Source organism: Podarcis raffonei, chromosome 9 (genome assembly GCF_027172205.1).
Source record: "Podarcis raffonei isolate rPodRaf1 chromosome 9, rPodRaf1.pri, whole genome shotgun sequence".
NCBI lineage: Eukaryota > Metazoa > Chordata > Lepidosauria > Squamata > Lacertidae > Podarcis > Podarcis raffonei.
This window is the reverse complement of record NC_070610.1, coordinates 73,480,274-73,507,974: the sequence shown is the minus strand read 5'-3', so window position 1 is coordinate 73,507,974 and position 27,701 is coordinate 73,480,274. Positions and strand designations below refer to the sequence as shown.

General features: G+C 43.5%; 2 protein-coding genes across 5 annotated transcripts in view; one reads left to right on the top strand and one right to left on the bottom strand.

Moving 5' to 3' along the window:
- The window catches only part of CTNNA2 (catenin alpha 2), a 544,191-nt gene that overhangs the window by 330,689 nt on the left and 185,801 nt on the right, over positions 1–27,701 (top strand). The window contains exon 1 of one of the 4 annotated variants that reach the window (XM_053402028.1): positions 7,709–7,816. The exons of the other annotated variants lie outside the window; for them this stretch is intronic. The gene's annotated coding sequence lies outside the window, so the exon portion shown is untranslated. Of the gene's footprint in view, positions 1–7,708; positions 7,817–27,701 lie in introns of those variants that run through there. 4 annotated transcript variants of the gene reach the window in all.
- LRRTM1 (leucine rich repeat transmembrane neuronal 1) lies at positions 4,759–7,181 on the bottom strand. The gene has a single exon (XM_053402029.1). It carries the CDS (start codon positions 6,696–6,698, stop codon positions 5,130–5,132), a length of 1,569 nt encoding a protein of 522 aa, XP_053258004.1. The 5' UTR covers positions 6,699–7,181; the 3' UTR covers positions 4,759–5,129.

Genomic DNA, 27,701 nt, shown 5'->3' with positions numbered 1-27,701 from the left:
GCTGGTAACAACAACAACAACAACAAGCCATGCCTGTCACAATAATTTCCTTAATGTGCTGATATTTTTATGGTTTCCATTTGCTCCTTGGTTCTTTTTTTTTTAAGTGTCCCTAATTTAGAGCTGTCATGGTTTAGAAGTATTAGGAACACTTCTTTGTTATCTGTACCGAGCTGTCAAGAAACTCATTGCGGGGTGGGACCCTGTAGCTGGTTCAGATGAAGTGCACCATGGTTGGTTTTTCCTGGCAAGAGCAGGGGGAGAGAATGTGATCTGGAAAGTAAGTCTGCAGACACCTTGAGGAGGAAGAGAGTTTTGTGTCTCTTCCCCTCCTTGCAGGAAATGTGGGGGGTGGGCAGGCAACATAACCATTTTTTTTATGCCAGAGTTTCCCCTTGGTGACCCCGTGATAATTGCTGCTTTGCGTGGTGGTCTGGTGGTGGTGATATTCCACAGGAGAAACTCCAGTGGCCACAATTGCTGGAGTTCCGCAGAAGAAGCTGAGACAGTTTGATTGAGTGATTTTTGTAGTGTTACATTAGCTGTGTACCTGTGACTCTCCCTACTCCTTTTCTACTACACTTCCATACCGCCAAGAACAAACATACTCTGAAAAAGATAACAAAATACCCTTTCAAAGCATCCCCATCCTCATTACATCCTAATGCCTTCTAATCTTTCTTGCAAAAGACATGTGCAATTTTTGTATTGTGTTGCCCTTTCATCTTTACTTACCCTTTCTCCTCTGCCACTTCCCTAAGTCGTATCCTCCCCCCCAAAAAAAACACACACCGCACACCCCTGTCAAGAAGGTGTCAACCCATATTCTTCAGATTCAGCACCTCAGTGTTGCTTACTATGTACCTCTATACTTTGGGGGGGGGAGGGGAGAGAGAGAGAGTGAGAAACACACACACACACGCACACACACACACACACACACACACACACGTACTCATACTCACTAAGCTTCACTGATTTCTTCCTTCCTTTTCTCCCATTGAATACATTTCTGTCCCAGCTATGCACCCTCTAAGTCATGTTGCTCCCAGTTCTGACAATCTAGGCATTTGGTATAAGTGGGGCTTTGTTCAGCATCCCTTTCCTCTCAGGGGCAGGCAGGCAATGAAGGAGCACGTTCTATGTGTCCCTCTCCGAAGCAACCTCTGTTTCCCTCTCTGAGCTGGTGGGATTGCTTGCCCTCCGTCCCTGAGCAGGATCTCATAATCTGGGGAATATATTTATAGGTTTCTGCCTTTCAGCTGGCAATTGAGCTCCCCTCCTTCGTCCACAATGGGGAAGGCAGAGATTGCTGCACATACAATGCACAGCAGGCTTCCCACCGAGACCCCTGCAAGCACTCAAGTCAGTGGCTCACAGGTCCTCCACATTTTCTAGATGCAAAACATATATGGAAAGTGGCACCTTGGCACTGATTTTGCAAATTCTTCACCTTTCATACTACAGAAGAGGGAGACCTGGAGGAAGATAAATCATTCCGAATGCGCATTCAAAACTCTGCACTGTCGGGGTGCCCAAAATCATGACTGTATGCGCTTGTGTAGGTGTGTATGTGTGTAGAAAAGACACACGCCAACAGGATTGATGTTTGTACCAGAAAACCTCCTGTGAGGCAGGGTTTAAATTTGGGGGGGTGCCTGCTTGTCTGCCAGTCTCATCGCCAGTTTAATTGGTGAAAGCAAACAGATGCTTTTGGTACTGTGGTCAGTTAGTTCAGTGTGGGAATTAGAAAGAGCTCCGGTCAGAGCTCTCTCTCCTGTTGCTGCTGTTACACATGCACTTTAAATGCAGTGGTGTTTAATCAGATCTCTGACAGCTGCCTGGAAAGGTGGGAATGACTGCAATCTGATTTGGATTGCAGGAAATCAATGTTTGCCCTTTGGGCCTGCAATTATTAATTCATTTCTTGTGATAACTTTTCATTGTCTTGAAAGTAGCCCATGGAGTACTGGGGTGTGGATTGGTGGTTGTTTTTTTGGCCGGGGGGGGGGGTTCTTACTGGGTTACTTCTTCATTTGCCCCATGTGTTGGGATTTCCCATGTGTCCTGTTCTGCTTATTCTCCTTCTTTTACTTTACCCATTTCCCACCACGTTTGGTGAAACATCTAAAAGCAATTGACACTGCAATGGTTTTTTTTTTATGCAAAATTTTGACAACAGCATGCACTTTGCCTTTCAGAACTAGATTGCTAATACATTATGGTATTGGCTCATGCTGGTAAAGTAGCAGCAAAGGGAATGGACTTCCAAAGCATGACTCTGAAATCAAATAAAATCTTGCAGCACCTGGTTTAAAATTGCAACCCTAGGAAGGGGCCAGACATCTTTGCTCATTTCTGCCCATTGGTGCTGCTACTAGTTCTTCTCCCCTGCCTGTCTGCCAGCTTTTCTGTCTGCCCATCCTCTGCACAACTGGAAACACAGCCAATTCCTAATCAAGTTCTTTCAGAGTCTCTAAGTACCATCTTGCACACCCTGTAACCTTAAAGCAAAGTCATGCAATTCTAAACAACCATACACATCCATGAAAATTCATGCATATGTCTTGCCACCCCCAACAATCTATCCATGTAGCAACAGGAGTCAAGGAGAGCTGCCCATTATTGGCAAGGATTGTATTGCTATCACTTATATATAGCAGTTCCACTTGAGTATTTCTCGTCATACCTCTTTGAATAAAGCATCTAAATATATATTTACACAAAAAGGCACTGCTGATAGCTTTGTACAGATTTACGGAGTTTTTGAAAGCTACATTCTCCAGATATTCACCAAGCAAAGTGCCCGAAAAGGATATCATGATTGAGAGGAATCTGCATGATTTCCTCTTAACTCAGCATTGCACAAAATATGTGTTGTTCTTAACTATGCCACCTTTGCTCCAGTAGGAGGCTGCCTCTAGCCATTCTGCAAATGCCAGAACCTTTAACTGAAGTCTAACAGGGTTTGGGACATGTACATTCAGTGTGGCATTGGGCTTTGCAGGGAGGAATGTGCCCTCTCCTAACTTAAAGCAGCCCTATTTATCGCTTGGGGCTCTGTAATTCAATTTAGGTTGTGCTTTATCAGTGGTTCAGGAGTTGGCCAGATAGAGTAAACATTGTCTATTTCCCTGCCAGGAGAAGGAACTGCTATGTGGGGAGGGGTTTGGGGGGTTGAGAGGGGGAGTCTAGCTGAACTCACACCTTGTATGCATTTTATGGACCTCTAGCCCCCTCCTCCACCCCACACTTTTATTTATTTATTGCATTTTCAAGCAGGTGTTAGCTATCTCCTTCCTACATCTATTTGCTTCAAAGCAGTGACATTTTGAGATAATTAAATGTAAGATACCACTGTGGCATTTGCTTCTGTCTCTGCCACTCATGAAAAATAGGCAAAGCATGTGTTGTTTGTGGGGGTGGGGGGAACCCACTCATCCTTTCTTCGTTTCAACGATAAACTATCTGATTATGATGAGAGAAATATGCACTTGCCTGATTTTGCATTATACGGAGGGGGAAATTCCACAGGTCTGGTGTGTAGGCCTGCATACTGTTCTAAAAGTGCACTTGGTAGATTTGGCCATAGCCTAGGGGGTGGCAGGTTTTTAAAAAACATGAGGGAAGGGGCTGACATAATGCAGCCATTTTTTAAGAGGGGCACTGAAAGAAAACCAGCAAGTGGCTTTGATGGCAAGTTTTGCTGATTGTACTTAATGACATCCACTCAAGCAATGAGCCAGAGATGCAATATGTGTGATCTCTCTCTCTCTCTCTCTCTCTCTCTCTCTCTCTCTCTCACACACACACACACACACACACACATTGACTAATGAGGCCACCTAGGGATGGGCTACCCCCCCCTGCCCCCACTTTTTCTTCTTCTATGGTCTCGCTGTTGCAACCAGAGGCATTTTCTAACCATTCTGTATGCAAAGATACCTTTGGTGCGTTATTCTGAGGATTTTTACTCCTGAGCCACATGCACAGAGCTTTTGCCACTACAAATGAATCTCTCTCTCTCTCTCTCTCTCTCTCTCTCTCTCACACACACACACACACACCTTGCTCTGTGGAGCATGGATGGAGTAGTTCCCCTTACTTTTTGGGGGGCTAACACATAAAACAGTTAATTTTGGGGGAGATAGTGGGAGACCTGATATAAGTCTTTGAGTCCTCAGAGGAAGAGGTCAAAATGGCAAGTTGGAGCAGGCTTTCTGTTGCTGTTTTGCCCAACCCTATCCCACCAATTGGAATATTGTGATGGGGTCCATTTTGATCCCCAATGAGACAGACAGACAGACAGACAGACAGACAGACAGAAAAGGACAGAGAGGCTGCATTTTTTTGTGCGAGGCTCTTAAAGCAACTTACATGGAAGGTGTGTTTTTAAGCCCTCTGCAGTGTTGACAGAGTGACACAGCAGCTACTGGAACATCCACTTTTCCAATCAGACCAGCCCCTTGGAGACTATATATAGGTTTTACAGGTAGCATAATAAGGAGGAGAAAATAATTTTCAGTGCCCTGTATTCAAATTCACAAACCACATCATGGTACAACCAGCCACAAGTACCCAATAATTTTTGCACCATGAACCCATCAAATTAATTCAAATGTGTGTTTCTTTTTGGCTTACTTTAAACAGCTACATGAGCAAGAGAGATAAAATTCATGCTCCCTCCCTCCCTCTCTTTCTGCCCCCCCCCATATATTTCCATATACACAATCCAGGTAACGTACACCAGTCTGTAAAAACTGTAAATGCTATTTTGCTTTTATTTTAAACATATTTTTGTTGTAGTTTTACAAAAAAAATCAATAATTGGTACTTTTTTACACTCTGATTTTTTTTTCTGAATATTGACAGATCTGTAAAGAGAGCTGTTAATGTGAAATATCTTATTTCTTTTTGAAAGTTGAATGTCTTGAAGGTTTTAAGCCACAATAAAGCTAAAATATCAAGTCTCTCTTTTTTTGGGACAGCTCCTCTTTTTATTTTTTTAAACAATTTCAGCAAAGAAGGGCATTGGTAAGCAAACGTCAACCCTCCAACTGTCCTTTAATTTGCCCACTGCTATTTGGTTGCACACACCGTGTTAAATCCCCCACTGGAAAAGAATTAAATCACACCTCACATTCCCTTGCTGGCTGCTGGTGGCAAGTACAGGATCCATACTCATTAATGATCACCAGAGCACCTTCAATATGGTTGGGTTTGTAATCAACGTAATACTCCTGGGCTGACATAGCAGCCATTTGATGCATGGTTTGTTTTTGTTTTTGCTTCCTGCGCTGTGTCACAAAACACTGTCTCAGTTGCCTGAGGCTGGCAGGGAAACACTTCCATGAAACGTACAACACCAAAACTACTATGAGGAACGAGAAGATGAGGGCCATGGTCCCTGTGACCACCTTGTGGATCTGAACAGCATTCTCGGTGTTCTCGTTGGGCATAGTTACCGTGATGGCATTTGTCGTTCTATCCCCTTCGATATCCTGCACATCGTAGTTCACTGTGGCAGGGCTGTAGCTGAATGTTTGGTCACTGTTGTTTGCTACAGCAGACAGGAGGTTAATGTCCATCGTTGGGTCCGTTGCATCTTCGCATAAGTGAAAAGCATATACTGCATCTAAGACATCCTCACCCTGTGTGTATTCAGGGGTGGCACAGAGGAGGTTGCTGTCGTAGCGGCCTTTGAAGTTGCTCAGCCAAGAGGCCAAGGCGCAAATGTTACGTCCACAATCCCAGACATTTGCAGAAAGGCTGATGCTCACGAGGGACTTCCAGGAGTTTAGGATCCTCGGGTGGATGTAGGTGAGCCGGTTGGAATCCAGCTGCAGGGACTGGAGTTGAGGTACACTTTCAAAAACGTGAGGCTCCATGTATTCAATCTCGTTGCCCGAGAGGTCCAGTTTCTCTAATTTCCATGTCCAGTCCAAGGAATTCACCACGATAGTGACTTTATTCCTGCGTAAGCAGAGGGAGTGCAAGGAGATGAGCCTGGGGAAATGGGCCAAGTTCACTTTCACCAAGTCATTGTGCTCCAGGTGCAACTCGGTGAGTTTGAACAAGCCTGCAAAAGAGTTTCGAGCCAGGCTTTTCAACTGATTGTATCCTATGTCCAGAAACTTCAGGCTGCGGCAGTCTTGGAATATTCGGACAGGCACAAACTTGATGGCGTTGGACCGCATGTGCAACGTCGTCAGCTTCCGCAAGCCGTGAAACAGGTTCGGCTCCAGAGCCTGCAGGTTGTTGTAGGATAAATCCACACTGCGCAAGTTGGGCATGGGCCGGAAGGTGGTGTTGGGCAGTTGTGTGATTTTGTTGGAACTCAGGGTGAGCTCCTTAACTCGCCGCAGCTTTTCAAAGGCATTTTCCTCCACTGAGCAAATGTGATTGTGATCCAGATATAGCCACGTGAGTTGCATTAACCCTGTGAACTGTCCGTCAGGCAGCTCGGAAAGGCTGTTGTACCGCAACGACAAGCCCATCACGCCCGACAGGTTGTGCGGCATCTCTGTGAGATTCAGGGACTCGCAGTAGAAGAGCCTTCCCTCGCACCGGCAAAGCTGCGGACACCCACTATTCACGGCTGGAAGCATTTTGAAAAAGAGACCCAGTGTGCACAGGATCAACCCTGGGGGCTTCCTCAGCAGCCAGTTTAAACAGACACCAATAAGAAGGAAATCCATTAGCGAGAATATCCCCAAATGCGCTCGAGAATGTCCATTGAATCTTTTGTCCGACAGTTCCCTTTACGAATTCTGCATCATATTGTATGTAAAACAGGGGGCGAGGGGGTGGGGGCGAGGCAAAAACAAGAGAACCATGGGGGCCAAAGATTTCACTTTCGGGGCTTTTGCCCTGTTTTTAAAAAAGAACAAAACAAAACAGCATGCAAAAATCTGTACAGCATTAAAGTTCAGAGAGGCATTCAAAAGGTACAAGGGGTCTTGTCCATTTTAGCTGCCACGGCATAGAAAAGAACAATTCTTTTAGAAAGAAAAAAGAAAAAAAAAGATCTCTCTCTTCACGAAAGAATGAAATTAAAAAGTGCCTTACCCACCCTTTTCCAGAGAGTGACAACCTCCATTCAGCGGCTTCCTTTGTGTTTGGACTTAATTATATGCAAGGCTCCAAAAGAGCTCTCTGTTGCTACAAATTCTGTCTCTTTCAGCGTTCTGTGAGGCTGGCAGGCTCACAATGTCTCACTTTGCTCCGTCTCAAAGGGCGAGAGGCAAGTCCAGCTAGCTTCTCTCCCCTCCTCTCCACTCTCCTCCCTGATTTTTAAGCTGACTCCCAGGACCTTCAAGTTTCAGAAGTATGGGCATAAGGCTTGATCTTCCTTCCTTCCTTCCTTGCCTTTTCCCCCCTCTCCCTTCTCTCCCCCTCTGTTCTTTTTTTTCCTTTTCTTCCCTCCCTTCCTCTGCGGTTAATACTGTGACGTGGGGAGGGAGAGAGAGGAGGGGGAGGGCAAGGAGAAAAAAATGAAAGGGGGGAAAAGAGAGAGAAACCCCTTCCAAAAAACCCCCAAAAAACAAAACCTCTTTACTTAACGGCTTCCCAGGATTTGACATTCCCTTTCATGTCCATCCTTGCAGACGCGGGCGGCGGCAAGCACCAATTTTTTTTGTTTTTGTTTTGTTTTTTATTGACTCCTCTGATGCAGCTTTACCATTCCTTCCCTGACCGGACCGGCGGCATAAAGATGGCTTTATTCCCCATTGCTGGTTCGCCTTGCTGGTTCGGAGATGCTTAAGATCAGAGAGCGAGAGCGGCAGCCCAGGATCCCTTCCTTCCAGCAGAAGCAGTATGTAGCTACAGCACGCAGAGGCACCGAGCGCTCACTGAGCGTCGTGAGCTCTCGGCGATTGTATGCCTGCGCCGCGCTTCGCAGCAGACAGGGGCGAATGGGAAAAGGGGTGGGCATTAAAAAAAAAAAAAAGCCAACATTTTAGTGAACCAGTAAAGGGATATATGTTCTCTGATGAAATGGAAAATACTTTAAGCTCCGCTCGCCTTTGCTCAAACACACACACACGTATGCACACGCGCGCGCGCGCGCAATCGACAGCTGCAGCGGCGAGGCGTTTCTTAAGGAGGCGACCAAAACAGGGACCCCTTTCCCTCTCCCCACCAGCCGCTCCTCTTTGTTTAAAGGGTCCCAGCGCATAGGAGTCAGGCTGGGGGGGAGGGGGGCTTTCAGGAGAGATGTGTCCAAATTACGACATTTGGAGGATATTTGGTTGCTCGAGATGAGGCACTGACTTTCCCCCCTTTTTCTTTTCTCGTTTTGTTCCTGCGGGCGAGAAACGTGCGTGGCGCACACCCCGTTCCTTTTTTTGCCTTCTTCTTTCATTTTGACGCCTGTTTTGGAGCAACGTTTCTTTCTTTTTGCGAAAGGGGGGGGAGGGGGTAGGAGACTCATGCAACCATCACTGGGTTCATGTGGGAACGGAATACTATTCGGGCTTCGTACCCTACTGCATCTAGGTGTTTAGCATATGCTCTTGCTAATGACATATTTGTGACAAAAAAAATTGCAGCGCTATACGCTACAGCATTCGGAAACGTGATGCGTGCGTTTTGGATGCAAGCATTTGGGAATCTAACTACCATGCAGTTTACTTCGTGTGTGAGTGAAAGGGGTAAAGCTGGAAGGATTAGACTCCCAGCCCTCAATGACTCTGCTGTTGTTTTGTTCGATAGACTAAGAATTGCCTGCCTGCTAATTTTCGACCTTCATTGGATTTGGAAAAGGCCATTGTTGACAGGCGTTTTCTGCATCCTTTAGTGACTTGGGGAACAAGTACTGCTCTGTTGCCAGGGAAATGCTCTCCAATCTTTCCCCCATTTCCCCCTCTTTTCAACATACCCCAAAGTCTGCTGGTTGCCAGTACTTTCAGAGCAGGTGGTTCACGCCTCAATATTTTGATACTTGATTTCTCCGTCCTGGCACAGTTGACGTGTTTATTGAGGTGTTGCATAAAATAGGCATGCCAGGTAATAAAAGGGGTGCTCGTTCGAAAGCTGCTCCATTGAGGAGGGTTTTGAGATGGTGGGCTTCTTCTTGTCCTTTGGCTAGTATTGACTGAAATCTCGATTTCTCCTGAATTTGCATTTGCTGTGATGCATCATTGAACAGAAAAGAAAGTAAGAAGATGAGTTAGAATTGCGATTTTGGGAAAATCCTCCCAAACATCACCTTTGGAAAATAATGTCAAAAATGTAGAGAGAGGAAGCATTCAGGCACAGTGTATTCAAAGCTTGCATTTATTCTTTGCAAAGTTCGGTCTGCACTTTTCAACATTTCTCATTTATTTTAATATGCATACCTGGGCACTTAAGCAAATTCAAAGCCTGACTCCCAGGTGCATCTCTTTTTGGGGAGGTGAGGAAGACTCAGACTCCTCCCCCTGTTTCTTTATTCCCTGCTCAGGTGGACCTTTGCTGCTGATCCTGCCCTGTGGAAGCAATGTATACAAAACCAGCATGGAAGTTGGTAGAGAGCAAGGCAGGCAGGCAGACGAAAGGATGTAAAATTGATTGCCAAAGGCTGCACAGATGCACTGGGTGGCAACTTTCTGTATCCTAGGAGTGAGTCATGGTAAACATGGAAGGTTGCTTAAGTCACAGTGGATGTGAAAAGCATTGGTAATGCATATCTTCAATGGGTCAAGTGGTCAACCTGAGTTCCTGCTCAAAGATTTTGACTGTCCTCTGCAAATGGAGATGCTGCAAATCTGCCTGCAAGTTTCAGAATTGGTGGTAGCAGTGTGTGGTAGTGATCAGAAATACTATTTCAAAAACCTCTTTAGCACATTTCAGTACCCGATTGCTTTAAAGATATGGAATGCTCAGATGAGCTGAAAAAGACACAGCCTCTCTAAGGCTAAAATCTTAGGAGTATAAAAAGATGCCTTATACTGAAGCACATGTGCTGCCCTAAACCATTGGAGTCCATGTGGTGGTAAACAGCAGAAAGATGTTAAAACATCTGATGGGAGGGCGTTCCACAGGGTGGGCACCACTACAGAGAAGGCCCTCTGCCTGGTTCCCTGTAACCTCACTTCTCACAGTGAGGGAACCACCAGAAGGCCCTTGGCACTGGACCTCAGTGTCCGGGCTGAACGATGGGGGTGGAGATGCTCCTTCAGGTATTCTGGGCCAGTGTTGCCCTTCAAGAATGTAACAGGGAAGGATGGGGGCAAAACTAGAATTAGTTGCCTCTGCCTGTCAGTGGCTCTGGCTCCCCCTACTGTTGGCCTCCCTACCTTCCACCCTGCTAGTCCTAACATTCAACAGGCACCATTGCTTCCAAGGGAGCCAACAGTCTCAGGTTTCCATGTTAATATTTTTATTTTATTTTTTAATAGCAAATTTAACTAACAAGAAAAATTAAGTGGAAGAGGAAAAACAACAACAATCTTTGTGTGCATTCTCTAAACCATGTTTATGCATCATTAAAATGCTGGAAATCTGCAATGCCTAGAGTGTTGGGTTCCCTAGAATCCTAGAGTTGGAAAGGACCCCAAGGATCATCTAGTCCAACCCCCTGCAGTGCAACACAACTAAAGCATCCATGACAAAGAGATCTGGTTTCAAAATTCCTGTTAAACCATGAATTCATGGGATATTTTTAACAGATCATTACTCCCTGGTCTTAGAATACTCATGGGTGACCTGGATTTTTGCTTCCCTTGGGATGACTTGTGAACAAGAGGAGAACCATGCAAAGGACTCTTTGTAGAAGTGGTCTCTAAAAAGTATAATTCACTTGTGCTAGTTGTGGGACATAGAAGAAATCAGTCATTTAACAGACATGGAAGAAATGTATCTCAGGACCTGCACAGAACAGGATGTGCTGTAGAACTCCCCCCTCCCGATTTTTTTTTTTTTGGGGGGGGGAGAAGCAACCACTGGAAACTGTAACTAGGAACTGATGGAAGGGAGACGGGAGGCCATGTGTTAGATACAGTCATACCTTGGGTTACAGAAGCTTCAGGTTGCATTTTTTGGGGGGGTTATGGACCGCTGAAACCCGGAAGTACTGGAACGGGTTACTTCCAGGTTTTGGCAGTCGTGCATGTGCAGAAGTGCTAAATCGTGCTTTGCACATACGCAGAAGTGCCAAATCACAGCCCGTGCATGCACAGACATGCAGCTGCAGGTTGAGAACATGCATCCTGCACAGATCACATTCGCGATCCGAGCATCCACTGTACTAGACATGCATCTTTTCCAGAAAAAGTTGCTAAGAACTAGAATAGAAAAAAGCAATGGTATTTGAGAAGGCAGTAGAGGAAGAGTTTGCATCCCTTCCTTATCCTGCCTTTGCTGGTTCCAATTAAAAGCCTCAAGTACCCACTATTTTAGAAAGAAGCAGCATGTAACTTTGGGATAAATTTTACAGAATTCCATGGATATCTATCTAGACAGGCTGTTCTCTCGCCAGCATTCCAAGTGGTAACAAATCAGCAATGTTCTGTGTCATCTTTCCTCCAGAAATCATTCCTGGGCTGCAGTCCTTTGCATACCTGGTAGCAAGTCTGATTGGATTCAGTAGAGCTTAGTTCTTAACAAAGGGGAATAGGATTGCACCACACTGCTACTTTATGGTAGCACTTACAATAAACAGATTCTGACACAAGTAGTTTGCAGCAGTTGCATCCTACCTCCTAGGTGTTGGACCCAGCTCTTGTGAGCTTGATGACAGAATTGAGACACTGGTGGTGTATAGCAAGTAAGACCGGTGAGATGACTTCATGACCTGAGCACACCTAGCCCAAGAGGACAAAGAGACTGTGGTTTAATTCTCTATTAAGAAAGCACACACTTGCAGGTGCACTGAGCACACACCCCGTTTTGGCGACTAAGTAGCTGGTATCTCCTCCCCAGGCTTCTGCCCTGAGCTGGACTGCTGGAGTAATGGCGTGACCATGCCTCCATCCAAACTTAAGTACCCTCGCCTGATGGGGCATTCATAAACAACATGTGGTTTCTTCTACATGGAAGTTGCTGCTCTGCCTGCCTCTTGAAGCCCCTCCTGATCCTTGGAGACAGTGGAGAAGGGGGCGGAGGGGAATCTTATCATCCTGTTCCTCTCCAGAACAGTCTCTTCCTCCATTCCTGCCATGTTCTGCACCTCCTCCTTCCATCACTGACTGCTTAGATCCCCCCCCCTTCTATTAGCCCCTTCCCTTAGATTAGCTTCAGGGGGGCCTGACTCTGCCACACACTCCTCAGAGACCTGCCAGTCCCTGGCATATAACCCAGAAGCTTTTCAGGAGGATTCTGGGAGTTCCAGCTTATTACTGCAAGGAAGTTGTTTGCTCCCTACAATACCTTCCTTTGCCCATCTGATTCCACACCTGATGTCCTATTGCAGTCTTGAGGATGGCACAAGTAATTGCACAACTCAGAGGAAGATGAGATCAATTAAATCCAATCCTATCTCATAGCAAGGTCCTTCAGTGACTAAACACACATCAATTCCATCAGTACCACACATTAATCCCATGTGGATAAATTTATTAAATTGCTATGTTATTGTTTGCCTTCCTGTAACATTGAATGGGGTGTGCCATACAGGAATTCTTTAGGCGAGGAATACAGGTCACCCAAGTTGGCTAAACTTTTCTCGGCAAAAAAAGGCCATTCCCTCCCTTAATTAGGAATTCTTATTAAACCAACCAATCAAAACGTTACTTCCTCAGTTTCTCTTTGCTGTATCAATACCAGTATCAATATTTACCTATATCTATATGCAGTGAAACATGATTCTGATCAAATTATTCTGGAAGTGTCCTCATTCTTTCCCTCACTTTAGGCTTTCATCGGTGCTAAAACACTACACTCCCACACTCCCCCATTCTTCCCAAAAAATGTAAATCTACCCAGTGGCAGATTTGTATAAATTAACAGATTTAAATGAGCTTTTATTAAAACTTAGCTGTTAGATGGTAAGCAGCATACATGTATTTAGAGGAAAGTGACTAAATATATGCAAAATTAGGCAGCAAAAGACCCATTTAAGTAAACTTGTGGGAAAGGAATAAGCCAAAAATATTCATAGTGGTAACACTGGTGTAACTGATATCAATTTTTAAAAAAAAACACTATTCTCTGAATTATCTTATACTAATATATTGCTCCCTCCATCATATTTGTGATATCCTGTTTTGTTGGCACAATGTTACCTTCACATTCATGTTCTCTAGCTTCAAGCCAACAATGGGAGCTACCTACAACATGGGACCCACTGTTGATTAGAAAAAGGTGTTTGCCTGTTTCTCCTCTTTGTGGGATGACCAGATGCAAAATAGGACAGGGCTTATCCAGTTCTAATGATCATGTAAAAGAGGAGGGTGTTGTTGTTGTTTTTTTACAGGTGTGGCTTGTTCCGTAGGAGTTTTATCTGTGTGTTTGTTTTAGAACCAACTCAAGAGGTTTTTTTAGCAGAAAGATGCATTGCTGCCGATGAAACTCAGACGTTCCATATTTATTTATTTTAACAAGATTTATGTACCAGAGTAAAAAAAAAAAAAGCTAAGTGGTTTGCATAAAATGGTGTAAAATATTCATTAAAAATAGCAATAAGGACACTTTAAAACAGCCACCCTAATAAAAATATCAAGATATAGATAAAAACCAACAGAATTTAATAAATGTATATCATTAAGTTATATGCTAAAGTCGAGATATATATGGTCAAAAATAATGCAAAAAAGGGACCTGCCTAATATCAATTTCTTTAAAACTCCCCTCCTTCATTCTTAAGGGTACAATCATAGCTCAGTGCTGGAACACTCATTTTCCATGGAGAAGGTGTATCATTCAGACTGTGGTGTCTCCAAAAGGTATATTATATATTAAGGATGGGAGGGACCTGTAGCCCTCGTAGAAATTGCTGAACCCCAAAGCACATCAGTTCCAGCCCAAGATGATGATATGATGGGATTTGTAGTTAAGTAGCATTTGGAGGGCCACAGGTTTCATACTCCTGCCACAGAGCAAGGCTGGGTAAGCCACCTGCTGAGGACCTGGGGACCATTGCTGGGCAAGGTATGCTATACTTGGCTTGACAGATCAGTGCACTGATTCAGTATGGCAAGTACTTCTTCTTCTTTTTCATTTAAAACCGTGTTTCAGCTACCCTTCAGTTAAATTTTCACGGCAATATAGAATAAGGATGATAAAGGACTGGAATAAAAACAAACTACAGAGAGCAGAGCAATGGTTAAAACCATCAGAATGAATCTTTGCCAAAGCAGTAAATTCATAGTGATAGTTCAAACCGTGGGCAGTAAATAATGTATTTTCTAGACACAGGGGCGACATCAAGGATGCTGTTGGGTGAGCTTCCCTGGGGAGGACATTCCATAAATTGGATGCAACAACCAAAAAGACCTTGCCTCCTCTCACCACCAGCTAACCATATGGAGGAGAGCCTCAGTTGCTGAACACAGTGTTTGAATAGACTTATGTGATAAAAAGGCAGTTTTTAAACATCTTTGTCCCAAGCTGTGTAGTGCTTCCTATGCACTATTGAATTGTGCCCAGAAACATACCTGTAGCTGATTAAGAACTGACAAAATCTGTTACATGTAACCAACTCCAGTTAGCAACCCTTGTTGACCTGAAGTTGTAGAATCTCAACAAAGGCTACCCTGGCAACCCATGTGCATTCCTTGTGTGAATATTAAATAGAATGCATAGCATGATCGCAGTTTTTAAAACATGTAGGCATATGGATAAAATGGACCTGTGTGCAGTTGTTTCATGTGTTGGCTTACACACATTTAGCACATGGCTTCCTTCTGCAAAATACTTCCAAGGAGGAGTTCTGTAATGTGCAAAAGGGCCTTGAGATCACCCAAGAATGCCTTCTTAGCAATATAAATCAGTTTGCCACATTTAAACAGCAAAGCACACAGAGATATGTTTGCTGGCAGTGTGCCAAAGCTCCAGCATCTTCGAGGAATAAAGGCGTGCTTATACATGCATATATCTAGGCAGCCTACCAGGGTTTAAGAAACTATAAAATATGTGCTATTTTTACACTGGTGGATGAAGTTATTTTCCTTTCCTGTATACTTAATATTTATATATTACTCATGTCTTTATCCACCCTCAGGCTTAGGGATGCAATATGATATAAAGATAAATTAATAATATGTCTCACCCTATTAGGGAAACAAAACTATGTTTAGGCCAGGCAAACAAGCACATAGAACCTGTCACAATCCACAGATCGGTTGCCCTGTAGATGTTTCAATGGTGTTGCATTAATCCGAGCGATTGCTCCAGAGTAAATGGATGGTAGATTGTTTGGCACTTTGAGTTGTTCTGTTTACTGTGGTGGGGAATGTGGGAATGTTGTGGATAGCAGGAGAGGATATACTGATTAAATATTATCCTTCTTCGTTCACACTAGTGAGCTAGTAGCAGAGCATATTCCCTTGCACATTGCTGGAAGCAAGTTCATGGTTTGTTAGAATCATTTGAGTTGAGCAATCCAGTCTGGCTTGTCCAGATTGGATTGTTCCTGGCAAATTTCTCCTTTAGTTCCCTCTTAAGAACAATAAGTACACGACAGTCTTCTTTTAAAAGTAATGGTAAAGTTTATTTACCTTCAGTTCACAGTATTGTCCTGAAGGCAACCTTTATCTTGTAGTTACAGGTACATGTGTAGAGAAAAGAAGTCTGAGCTAGGCCTCAGACTTTTCACCTTGTGGCTTCCATCCTCTGTAAAGTTGAGCCATGTGCTGCTGGCTAAGAGCCAGCAGAAGGAAGATGACAAAAGAGCAGTTGCAAGTGCCAAAGGGCCAAAAGAGCAAGAGAGGGATATGGTTGCATGACTAGCGCCTTTATAGGGTCTGCTAGGGTCACACCCATCTATTTGGTCACACACAGGGGAAGGATGCTCCACAGCATGTATGACAGGAAGTCCTCCCCATCTGAAGCTACATTCTCCTTTGTGTGTCCACTCTAGGAAACAGGAAATGTTGTATTTGACTGCTTCAGTGAATGATACATACCACAGGGAGTGTATCCTTTAAGTGCTGCAGTGGTTGAATTCATTTAAGGAAGGGATGTGAAAACTTTGCCTGCCCTCCCAGGCAATATTCAGCCCATCTGTCTTAGGAGTCTCTCCTACCTGACCCATCTCCCTGAGTTTCATGCTGGCTGTAGGAGGGAGGGGAAATGCAGCAAATGACAGGCTGGTGCAACCTAAACTTGGGTGGGGCCTAGGAGGTCCCTGACCTCCCACCCCCTTGAAAAAGAAACCATGGACCCTTTAGCAGTACAACAGCACAAATACTTGGCATCTATAGTGTTGTGCCTTGGTTCAGAAGAGGTCTCTGTTGTCATCATTGCTTCTTCTTCGGGGAGAAAAGTTGTGTGGCCCCCACCTGCTCTGGTTCTCTTATTTGGAAGGTTATGAACTACACAGACACACAGCTTTGGAAAGAGCAACACCCATATGAAGAATGCCTGGCTTTGATTGGCTTAAAGTGGATGGCCATAGGCTTGTCCTTCCCCCTGCTTATTTTTTGTGTTCTTTTCAGGCTTGTCCTGCTTTAGCTTCTGAGAGAGAGAAAGGATGGGGAAGGAACATCACCACTCTTGCCCTACCCAAACCGTTTTCTATGTGAGATAGTTTCATATTTATTTATCAGACTAAATGTTTTACCTCCCTGGAGATTGATCTGAAGATGAAAACAGGTCTGGCACTGCCTCCTTAAATAAAGCCATTTAACCACCCCTTGAGCAGTGGTGCTGTCGCAACAGGGTGAGCTCCCATTGCTCAGTCCCAGCTCCTGCCCACCTAGCAGTTCAAAAGCACGTCAAAGTGCAAGTAGATAAATAGGTACCGCTCCGGCAGGAAGATAAATGGCGTTTCTGTGCGCTGCTCTGGTTCACCAGAAGCGGCTTAGTCATGCTGGCCACAAGACCCGGAAGCTGTCTGCAGACAAATGCCAGCTCCCTCGGCCTATAGAATGAGATGAGCATGCAACCCCAGAGTCATCCGCAACTGGACCTAATGGTCAGGGGTACCTTTACCTTTACCTTGAGCAGCTATGTGCCCCCATGTGAGGATTGGAGTGTTTCAATCTCACATGGCCTTAATGCTGGTCAGGCTGGGATGGTGATAGATCTAGTCCCCACCTCTGTAAAAAAAAAAAAAAAAATCCATCATAACAGCATTGGACTAATCATCCTGAAAATGATTATGTTTGACGTTAGCTTTACATTTGAATAATTGTTGTTCCGAAATCTGCCACAAACGGGGTGTACCCAGTGGCGGAGCTTCATGCTCTGAGCACGGGGTGCCCAGCGCGGGTGGGGGCAGTCACGATAGCACCCTACCAGGATCGCGCTCTCGGGGCGGGGCGCTCCTCCCCACACTCTTCCTCCGCCAGTTCGGGTACCACTTGGTTATCTTCTTAAATGACCATGTTTTCCTTGCTCATCTTAATGATCAGCAGCAATCAAAAGTTTAGAGCTTACTCTTCAGGGTACAAGAGTGGGCTTTCTGATGCTTATATTTTTCTAATCCATCAGCAAGCTGTAAAAATGGAATTTGAGTAGTGATTTTAATTTCCCTTTGTGGCTGGCAGTGGGCAAACTCAAACTTTGATCTTTACTCTGTCGTCTTTAATTTCCAAGTGCAGTGAACCATGGTGCTTCTTATAAAGGGAACATTTAAAGAGAAAATCAGGGAGGGAAAGATGACTTCAAGAGTAGTAAGTTAAATGAGTTATTTCTCTGATATTTACATCCGGAGTGCTGCTGACATTTGGTACACGGACCCTGCTAAATGGGTTTTTTAAAAGAATTTCAGTTGAATAAGGAGCCAATAAGTTAGATTAATGTGGCATTTGACCTGCTTCTCCACCCTCACCAAAATGTCACTAATTTTCAGCCCAAGAAAACTTCAAGGTGCTGAGGTAACTGTTGTTAATTTTCAAGCTGTTGCTTCATTAGCACATGGAATGTGTTATCCTCTGTGAGGATTGGATCTACTTATTCAGATCACCCTATTTATTTTGACAATGTGCTAAATGCACATCCATTCACTGTAGATGCACTTGCTGTTATCACCAGCAGCTTCCCAGATAGCAGGTACAAGTGTGTAACTATAAAGTCTGTTAATGAGGTGACCTACATGCATATTTATTATTATTAGTAGTAGCAATTCTAGAATACTTGGATGCAATAGCTTCATGGGTCTTTTCGCAGGACTATTCACATGTATTACCTCACAAAACCCAGACCAAATGTGTACTATTATTATTTGGATTTCTTACCTGCCCTTCATCATTAGGTTCCACATGGGTTACAACAATTTAAAGAAAGAGTATTAAAATCAGGTAAAACGGATTACAATCATATTGGAATGGATTCTACAATTTGAAATTTCAAAGCAAGCAAATGGTATTTGCAGTTTGAAATAAATGGATGAGGAGAGCCTGGCCTCAGCTGTCCGTGCTTTGGCCCTCCTGTATGGGCTATTGCAATGTGGGGCTTCCCTTGAAGATGACCCAGAATCTGTAGCTAGTGCATAATGCAGCTGCTAGGATCGTAAGTGGAGCAATCCAATGGGATCATGTGTTGCTGGTCCTGAAAGTGCTGCACAGGCTGCCAGGGAGCTACTTGGTCCAAGTCAAGGTGGCTTGGGACCCAAGTACCTAAAAGTGCACCTTCCCTAAATTGGGCACCTCAGACCATACAGAAGGCAGGTGAGGACAGGTTATGTGGCCATCAGCAGGGCTGCCTGACTGGCATAACAGGGCCTTTACAGTGATCACTCCCCACTTGTGGAATGCCCTCCCTGGTGAAGTGTATCTACAACCCTCATTATTGACTTTCAAGAGGAATTTGAAACATTTCTGTTTACCCAGGCCTTTGATAGCTGAAAAACACTGTTTCAGAGATCCCTGAGATCCCTGTTTTTTTTGGAATTGTTTTAACTGCTTTTAGGGTTGTTATTTTAATTATGTTTTAGTATTTGTTTGTTTGTTTGTTTATTCAGTCATTCCCCACCTTTTCCACTGATGGGACTCAATGTAGTTTAAAGATAACAACAAGAGCCTCAAAAACAGCAACAACAATAGATAAAAAACAATATAACATTGATAGAATTATGATAGAGCGAGTGAATACTAAAACTATTAGAAGCATACAAATAATTACAATAAAAGCAGTATGGCACTGGCCTTTTCATTAAAAGCAGTCAGTTCCCCGAAGCCTGTCGAAGCAAGAAGGTTGTCACCTGCCAGCAGAAGGACAACAAGGAGGGAGCCAGCCTGTGCAGAAACCCCCTTCCACAGTAAAATCAGACAGCACAGGTTCTATAGCGAACCCCCAGGTATAGCTGTGGATCTGGACATTCATTTGCACTCCTATGAGATGGTCACAGTGTATGCCAAAATTACCAAAATGCCAAATGTGTCCAACACTCTATTGAGTTGGGTGGGTGGAATGCAGGGCCCTGTGAACTGACCCTGCTTTTGAGGCTTAACTCAATTTCAGGACATTGCATCATGCATTTCATAGCGTGCAAAGCAGGCAATATTAATGCCCCTTTTCTTTCCATCCAAGTTCGGAGATGTAAACCGTTTCCTGTTTTGCTGCCTGCTTGGTGCCTGCTACTTAATGGCTCTGTGTAATGTTGTATTCAGAATTGAATTAAAGACCTTTGTGGTTTACTTGTTGCCGGAAAAGGTTATGCGTGTAAATAAATGAACCAGGCAGCACAGTATCAAGAAGGATGGTCACCAGATACCTCTGCATCAGCCTTCTCTAGCCTGGTGCCCTCCAGATGTTTTTGACTACAACTCCCATCCATTGTGGATCAGGGGAGTAATATTCCAACACATTGGGGGGAGGGCATCATGATGGGAAAGGCTATTCTATGTATATGTCATAATGTTTTGAAATATTCAGAGGAATGGACCCTGGGACCCTCACAATCTAAAAACAAGAATTGTTCAAGCTATATAGGCATATATGCCACAGTTAGGCTAAACCTAAGCTGCTTTCTTTTCTTCTATTAAAACAGCCACCTTTTTGCAATACCCACACACCTGTTTATTTTTCTAGCTATGGCCTGTCTATTTAGCTGGCTATTTATTTATTTAGCTGTGGCCTGTTTATTTATCTTTCCCTTCAGTCATTCTGGCATATTGCAATAAAGGCAGAACTTGTAATTAGGAAGTAGAGCACACAGGGCCTAAACTGGATCCAAAACTGGGACTGCTTGCTTCAAAATCTTTCAGGGATAAATTCTTTGAAGGTCAACAATCCAGAAAAGAGATGGAACAGGCAGTGCCTCTGCAACATGAAAACTTACGTTTATCCAACAGGTTTTATTCTGCTGTTGCATATATCTCTGATGTAAGTGTCATGACAACCAGATTGAGCAACTTGAGAAGAAAAAAATCATCAGGCTGCTTATGTCAGCAGTCACTTTGAAACACAGTCCCAAATGTGCATCCCGACTTCCCTGTGAGATGGGTTCCTCTCCATGTGCACCAAGCCTGCATGGAGACCTCCCTGGTTCAACATGGCTGGAGGGAGCCCTTCTCTAGAGGGAAGCAATGGGTGCACTTGGAAACCCTGTTTCCACAGCAGATTGCTGGCTCTGAGTGCATCACTTCAGAACGAAAAGACTTTGCATCACAAAGATGTTCCACTTCACAATTTGTAGCACAAGATTAGTCCAACATGGGAAACAGAGAGAAAGAAACAGTAATCTGCACTTGTCTTTTCATCCTGTCTCACTGCCCTTCCCAATCATTGAGGATCACTTCCTACTTTGTTAAATATTTTCCAGCCATTATCTTACCTGTTCTCACAATAACCATGTGAAAGTGATGCAGTTCAGTGTTACCGTCTTTCACAATTTTGGAATATAAGTTGGAAGAAGATAGCAACTTCTCCAAGGGATTTTATTTGGACTCTCTCTCTCTCTCTCTCTCTCTCTCTCTCTCTCTCTCTCCCTCCCTACCTCCCTCCCTCCCTCTCCCTCTCCCTCTCCCTCTCTCCTAGTTGCCAATGCATGACAAAATATATCCAAACATGCAGTAGAATATGCTGTGCCTTCCTTTCTTTATTATGTTTCCCGCCCCCATTTCATCCCAGTATTGATGTTCATTTGAGATGCACTGATCAAAAACTTAGATGTAGTGAAAGTGTCAGGTAATAATTGATTCCCCCCTCCCTCCCTCCTAGGCGTTTCTGGGCCGTGCTGGGGAGACTTACTTTAGTCTCATCAGAATTGTATGCACCAGAAGAGTGCAGCTGTTGGTGTTTATAAAAAACAAAAAGCAAAAGAAAACCCCAAGCTGTTAATTGCGTTTCCTCACCTGTTACAAGGGGTGCTTCCATTTCATTCCCTATGTATTGCCCTCCCAGCAGATGTCAAATAGTTAAACAACTATATAATTTTTCATAGACATATGAAGGCAGCCCAGTTTCAGGAAGCTTTTAATGTTTTTTTGCTGCTGCTGCTGTTGTTTCAGTATTTTTGTTGGAAGCCTCCCAGAGTGGCTGGGGCAACCCAATCAGATGGACAGGGTATAAGAAATTATGATGATGATGATGGTGGTGATGATGATGATGATGATGATGTTCCTTGAGCATCCATGCTGATTTGCCTGCAGGGAGGCTAGACAACATTAGCTGTTTAACAAACATTCATTCTCATTTGTTTGTGAGGGAGGTTAGATGATGTCGTGCCCAAGCAAATGCTGTCCCACACTTTCCAGTGACTTTTCCCCATCCATCATAACAAACAGCCTGATCTTTTGGGAGAGTACAGAAGAGCTCCCAGCAGGCCCAGCCCACCCATGAGGTGAGGTGAGGTGACTGCCTCAGGCAGCAGGATTCACATGGTCAGCAGAAGCCAATGTAGATCTTCATTCCACCCCCGTGTTCTACATCAGGATCTTTGCTCACTCCTTCATTTCTGGTGGCAAAGGGGGCGCAATTTTGTGGCTCACTTCAGGTACAAAATGTTTTCAGATGGCCCTGGCTCCGGTCCCAGTCAAGCATAAATGGGCAACCTGAATTTTCCTGTATGTGACTGAAACTCACCTGAAAATGGTGACAGTCTGGAAGCACTCAAGGACGGGGTGGAAAACATATTATGAACAACAGTTCATGTTTGAGCAGAAATACATGTGCAGTTCTTTCCAGTGAAAAGCTTAGACAGGAAGAAAATTGACACTAAATACCCATGTTTGTCCTATGCTTTGATATTCATTGGAATTTAGTACTATTCAATAAAACTTCCATATTCGTGTAGAAACAAATTTTACATCTGATAGGGAACTTTCCTTATTTATATTGCACCTTTCTGGACGAACCAAATGGCTCAGTTCCGGCAGTCGCAATCCTGCTTTTCAAATAGTGAACCCTAGGAACGTATTGCCTTCTACTGAGTCTGACATCTGGTCCATTCTAGGTCACTACTGCCTGCTACATTGCCTGGCAGTGGCGCTCCAAGGTTTCAGACAGCGGTCTCTTCCAGCCCTTCTAGATCATGCCAGGGGTTGAACCTGAAACCCTTTGCATGAAACCCTAGACGTATGGCCCTTCTGGTTCTTCTTTACAGCATCTGGCATAAGGAGGAGGAAAGCAAAACTCAAAATTTAACGGAGCTCAGTTATTTCCTGTGCCCCCAACCCCGTTCAATCAAAACAGCTTATAATAAAAGTATAAAATACACCAGACAGAGTAAAAGCAATTGGAAAAAGTCCATCCATCACAACCATAAAAACGGTGGCAGCCAAAACATCAAAAAGCAGTGCAGAAAAATCTTAGAAACTCCAACAACTGGCAGAATTAAAAGTGTAAGCAGCAAATCTCATTCAAATGTCAGCTGAAATATATACATACTTAAAAAGACTTTGCTAGCCATCTGAAAGATGGGGGAAGTGAAATAGATAAGGTGTGCTCATGAGGAATTAAGCTTTACTCTTGCAAAAGATCCTGGACAAAGACGTGTAAGGGAAGGCTGATGTAACTTTCAAAGATTTCTCCGGGAAATTGTATTTCTCTCCAAAGGTTTGGTAGTCTTTGCAAATGCTCTAGGCATGCCGCCCACCCGCTTGCAGGATTTTAAGCTATTATGCCAGTTGTCATTCTTTGCACATTCCAGCAGATGGCAACTCCAGTCTTCTTGACATCAGATGACTACAGAAAGTATAAATATTTCTCTCCCCCCACCCCCACCACTGCCTCAATCTTTCATCTATATACACAGATAAGGCATAGATAGACACATGACTCAGTTCTATTTTTACTGGAATCACCCAGTAGAATCTGATTTTAGACCAACCAGAGAGAAATGGCTTGCCACCTCAAAAGCAATAGAATTGCATGCATATATATATATATATATATATATATATATATATATATATATATGATTTAGAGATTGTGTTAGAGGATTAGTGATTAGATGTTCTGTAAGTTGAAACAAGGTTGAAAACATGGCAAGGCCAAACTGTTCTTTACAACATGTGAGCCTTTTGCTTATGCTCTTGAAACCAATGGTGCATCGATGTTCAAGTCAGATTGTTCTGTGCACAAGAATTCCTTGATCAGATCTATGTAAAAATTCTGAAGAATGATTGACTTGCCTTCAAAGAGGAAGAAAATACGTCAACTGGATGTGTTTGGAATGAAAGGAATTCAATCATTTGAACTGAAACAATTACAGTGGTTTGGGTGATGTAGCTGCACATTTGAAATGATGTAAGCAAGCTCGAATTCTCTGTTCCTCTCCTCTTGAGACCACTGCTAAGCACAGCCTTTTTCGTTTTGTGCTTTATTTATCCCACCCTATTTTTCCTTCAGCTCTTGCCTTCTTAACCTTTCCACACAGAATCTGTGTCTGGTGGATACTTGCCTGCAGAACTTCTAGCAGCAAAGGTCAACATCTTCCCTTGAACAAACACCAGCCATAGGCTACAAATAGGTATCAAATATGCAAGTTCCTTTTCTGCTCATTGTAGAAACTAATGTTCTATATTAGGCAGACTGCCCCTGTCTCCATATTGACTATAGCCTATTTTTCCAAAGGTTTCCCTTTTTCTGGAAGGGCCTTAATTTGTAAACATCTCAATGGTGAATAGAGGCTAGAGAGAAGAGGAGCACTGATTTTTGTCACCTTGTGTGAAATATACTGCTAAGTTCTCGGGGATGCAGTGTGCTCCTTGTTTATTCATTTGGTCCATTTGGCATCTGCCTAAGATGATTTCACACCACCAGCCCAATCATAGGGTGGGCTGAATAATAATGCTCACGATGGTGACTATATTAACAACACTTAACATTTATGCAGATCTTTGAGTATTTTAAGTACTTCAAATATAAGTCCTATCAGTGATCCCTTGGATAAGGCTGAGGCTGAGAGAATAGCGCCTCTCCTAAAGCCCACTTATTGTGTTCATTTCAAAGGTGAGAGCTGAACCTACCTGGGATTTCCTCCCTGACTTCTCAGTCTTTGAGCTTCTACACTTGACCTCAGGTAGGAAACTTGGATTGTCATTGAGGGATCCCAAAATTTGGACAAATTTAAAATAACCCTTGGACAAATTTGAAATAAGTCTCCCTATCTCAGCGGTGGATTGGGGAAGCCCCTCCAAAATGGTGCTACCCCAGAGCAGTTGACATTAAAACACAATGCCTATCTTGGAGGTACTCCCTAGCTAACACACCCCAACCACATGGTCACAGGTGGATTACTGATGCTTGGCAGACTTAGATCTTTCATTTCAGCCATTGTGGTAAGGTTGCTTCTGAATATTTCAAATTTAGAAGCCCAGGCACGAGGAGGCGGCACATTGCAGTCAGAAAGGGCCCACGTGGTTTAGGGTGCATTGTAGCAAGTTACTACTTAGTAACTAAATGGTCACCCACAGGGTTTAGCATTTTCTTTTGTTCTGGAAATGGTCTCTGAATATGTCAGCACAGTGAGCTTGACTGAGTTATATGTAACAAATTAGTGAGCAAGGTAATTAAAACTCTTTTTGGATGTTAGCTTCATCTCTGGAAGGAATCCCCAAGAAACTGGCTTTTCAGGTTATATACAGGTCCTGGGTCTATCGCTGCTAAGTGGTTTGTTTCTCATTATCGCATTTAGTGCTACAGCAACGACTGCACCAGAGTCTTCATTAAAACTTGCTTAAGGCTAGCATTTTCCCCCGGGTCAATAATGAGTTTAGAGGAATGGATGTTGAAGCGCCATCTCTTCTAGCGAGTGGAGTGAATTATGTCTCATTGGGGGCCCCAGGCCAGCATTTCAAATTTGCCACAAGGTGCTTCATCAAAAATTCTATTTCTGTGTTGAAAATACACCATGCATCTCTTAGCAAATGCAGAGCACACAGGAAGGTTTTATGGGCGAGCGCTTAAGATCTTGATCTCTCCTCTTTTTTTGGGTGCAGTACGCACTAATGCATGGCGTTTCCGCGCACACTTGTGCAGAATGCATTTCCGAATTAAGCCACCTGTATTGCTGTGGAGGCTGGCAGCTCTTTTATTTGAAAGGAAGAAAGTGCATTACAAATAGATTACTAGTCTGAGCATCCTCCTTTGGGTCATAAAAGAAACTATACATTAGGGAGGGATGAATCTATCTACTTCCAGAATATATATATTCTTTCTTTCAAAATATTTATTCCTAAAATACACATTAAGAAATGTACATTGAGGTGCATTTTTAGAGCCAGGGACTGTGCTTGGCAAATGCAATAGCCAGTGAATGACCGTATTCAGATTCACATATCGATCTGAAAAGTGTGAATCAGGTCATGAACTGAAGCAGAATTTTCGAAGACTGAATACATCAAGCACAATGTCACAACATTCAGGAGTGGGCCAGGATTTGAATGCAGCACTTGGTGCAGAGTCCCATGAGAAGTAGGTGGATCATCTCAGAAACTGCTACTCACAACTCGTCCAATGCGACTTGTTTGCGTTAGTACTTCATCAGACACCGTGTTCCTAAAGGTGCTATTTCATGTTGGTTAATAAGGGTTAATAATATCAATCTCGTTTCTTTCCGTGGTTTTTGTAGAAGACCATGGACTTATACAAAATGAGCCTATAGACAGAACCAGAATGAGCCTATAGACAGAAACTATCTGCATCATAGTCATCCTAATCTTAGTATAATCAATCCTTGGCTGCAGTCACTAGAAGTGGGAGAGTGTCCTATTGTGTTCATCAGGGTACAGACTGGACACAAGGATCCTAGGATTTATACATTGTCCAGTCAATCCAGAACCAACAGATTGCTTGTGAGTCTCTAGGGAGCCCTATTCTATGCCTGAGCAGGATTCTGAACAGTGGTGTGTGGTGAGTGGACTAGGGAGACTAGGCTAGTCCCCTAAATGTTCCCCTGGCACTTCCTTTGCCAAACCAGGGAAGCTTCTGCCCGGCTTTGGGAGGGAGGTGTGATGCTCACGCGCATGACATCATGTGCATGTCCCCCCCCCCAGTCGCTTATGCAAGCTGGTGCTTCTGACCCTAATTGTTCCTCTACAAGAAATTTCACTGCACGCCACTGATTCTGAAACATGAATACTTTTTATACCACAGATATTCCAGTTTAATTTTTGTTCCATTTTTGTTGCCCCCAGATGGCAATCATAACAGAACAACTGTTGAAGTGGAATGATGTGAGGCTGGTTCAGCATAAATCTACCACTAGTGCATGATTATTGCTTCAAGTGATATGTTGCAGAGTATACCCATGCACAAAGACACAGAACACCACTCTGGAGAGCCCATAGATTATATCCAATGCAAAAAAAGGGGGGGGAAAGCATATATTTCAAGTCCTGTCTTGGCTAGGTAGGGTATATACTGGTTTGTAAGGCTAGTGAACGGTGGCTCTGTAGTGGTTAAAAATATGGCTGGCAGAGATGGCAGCTTGCGAGGGCAATTGGTGGGTCAGCATTGTGCACATGATGTCACAATGTCAGGCGGAGCCAAAAGTGGCAGCCATGTGATTTCAATAGCTGGTGGCTCCATCTCTCCCTCCTCCTGGCACTGCCACTGGTGGGTGGTTGTTTCTATTATTATTATTATTATTATTATTATTATCATTATTACTATTATTGTTGTTGTTGTTGTTGTTTTCCTTTTTATCATTTCTTTTTTGTGAAATATTTTTTATTGATTTTACAAATACAAAGTGTAACTAAACACAAACTAATGATAGCATATCTATATAAAAAGATTATCTGAATCTCAGGACTTCCTCCCATCCCCTCCTTTTGAGCATCTACAATTGCATATTCATCCATACTCCAGATTTTACATCAAACCATATTGTCCCATAATAATTTTTACACTTCAAGTGAATCAAAATCCTGCTCTTGTTTCCATCTGCTTACAGTGGTCCCCTAAGTAACTTATATCCCCCCCCATTCTTTAATAAAGTTTTTGTGCTCATCTCAGCATAGTCCCATCAGCTTGGTTTGCCATTCTACTCTGGTAGAGACTTTATCTTCTTCCCAGTTCTGGGCTAGTAGCAGAATGTGGCCGTTGTTCCATACATGAAAAGTCTCTTCTGCTTCTTTGGTATGTCGGTGCTTGTAATTCCTAGTAAAAAAAAGCTTCTGGTTTCTTAACAAAAGTTATTTTTAGCATTTTCTTCATTTCATTATATA

What these genes read in the sequence shown, in the direction of transcription:
- LRRTM1 (XM_053402029.1), bottom strand. Translation starts at nt 6,698, where the DNA reads ATGGATTTCCTTCTTATTGGTGTCTGTTTAAACTGGCTGCTGAGGAAG.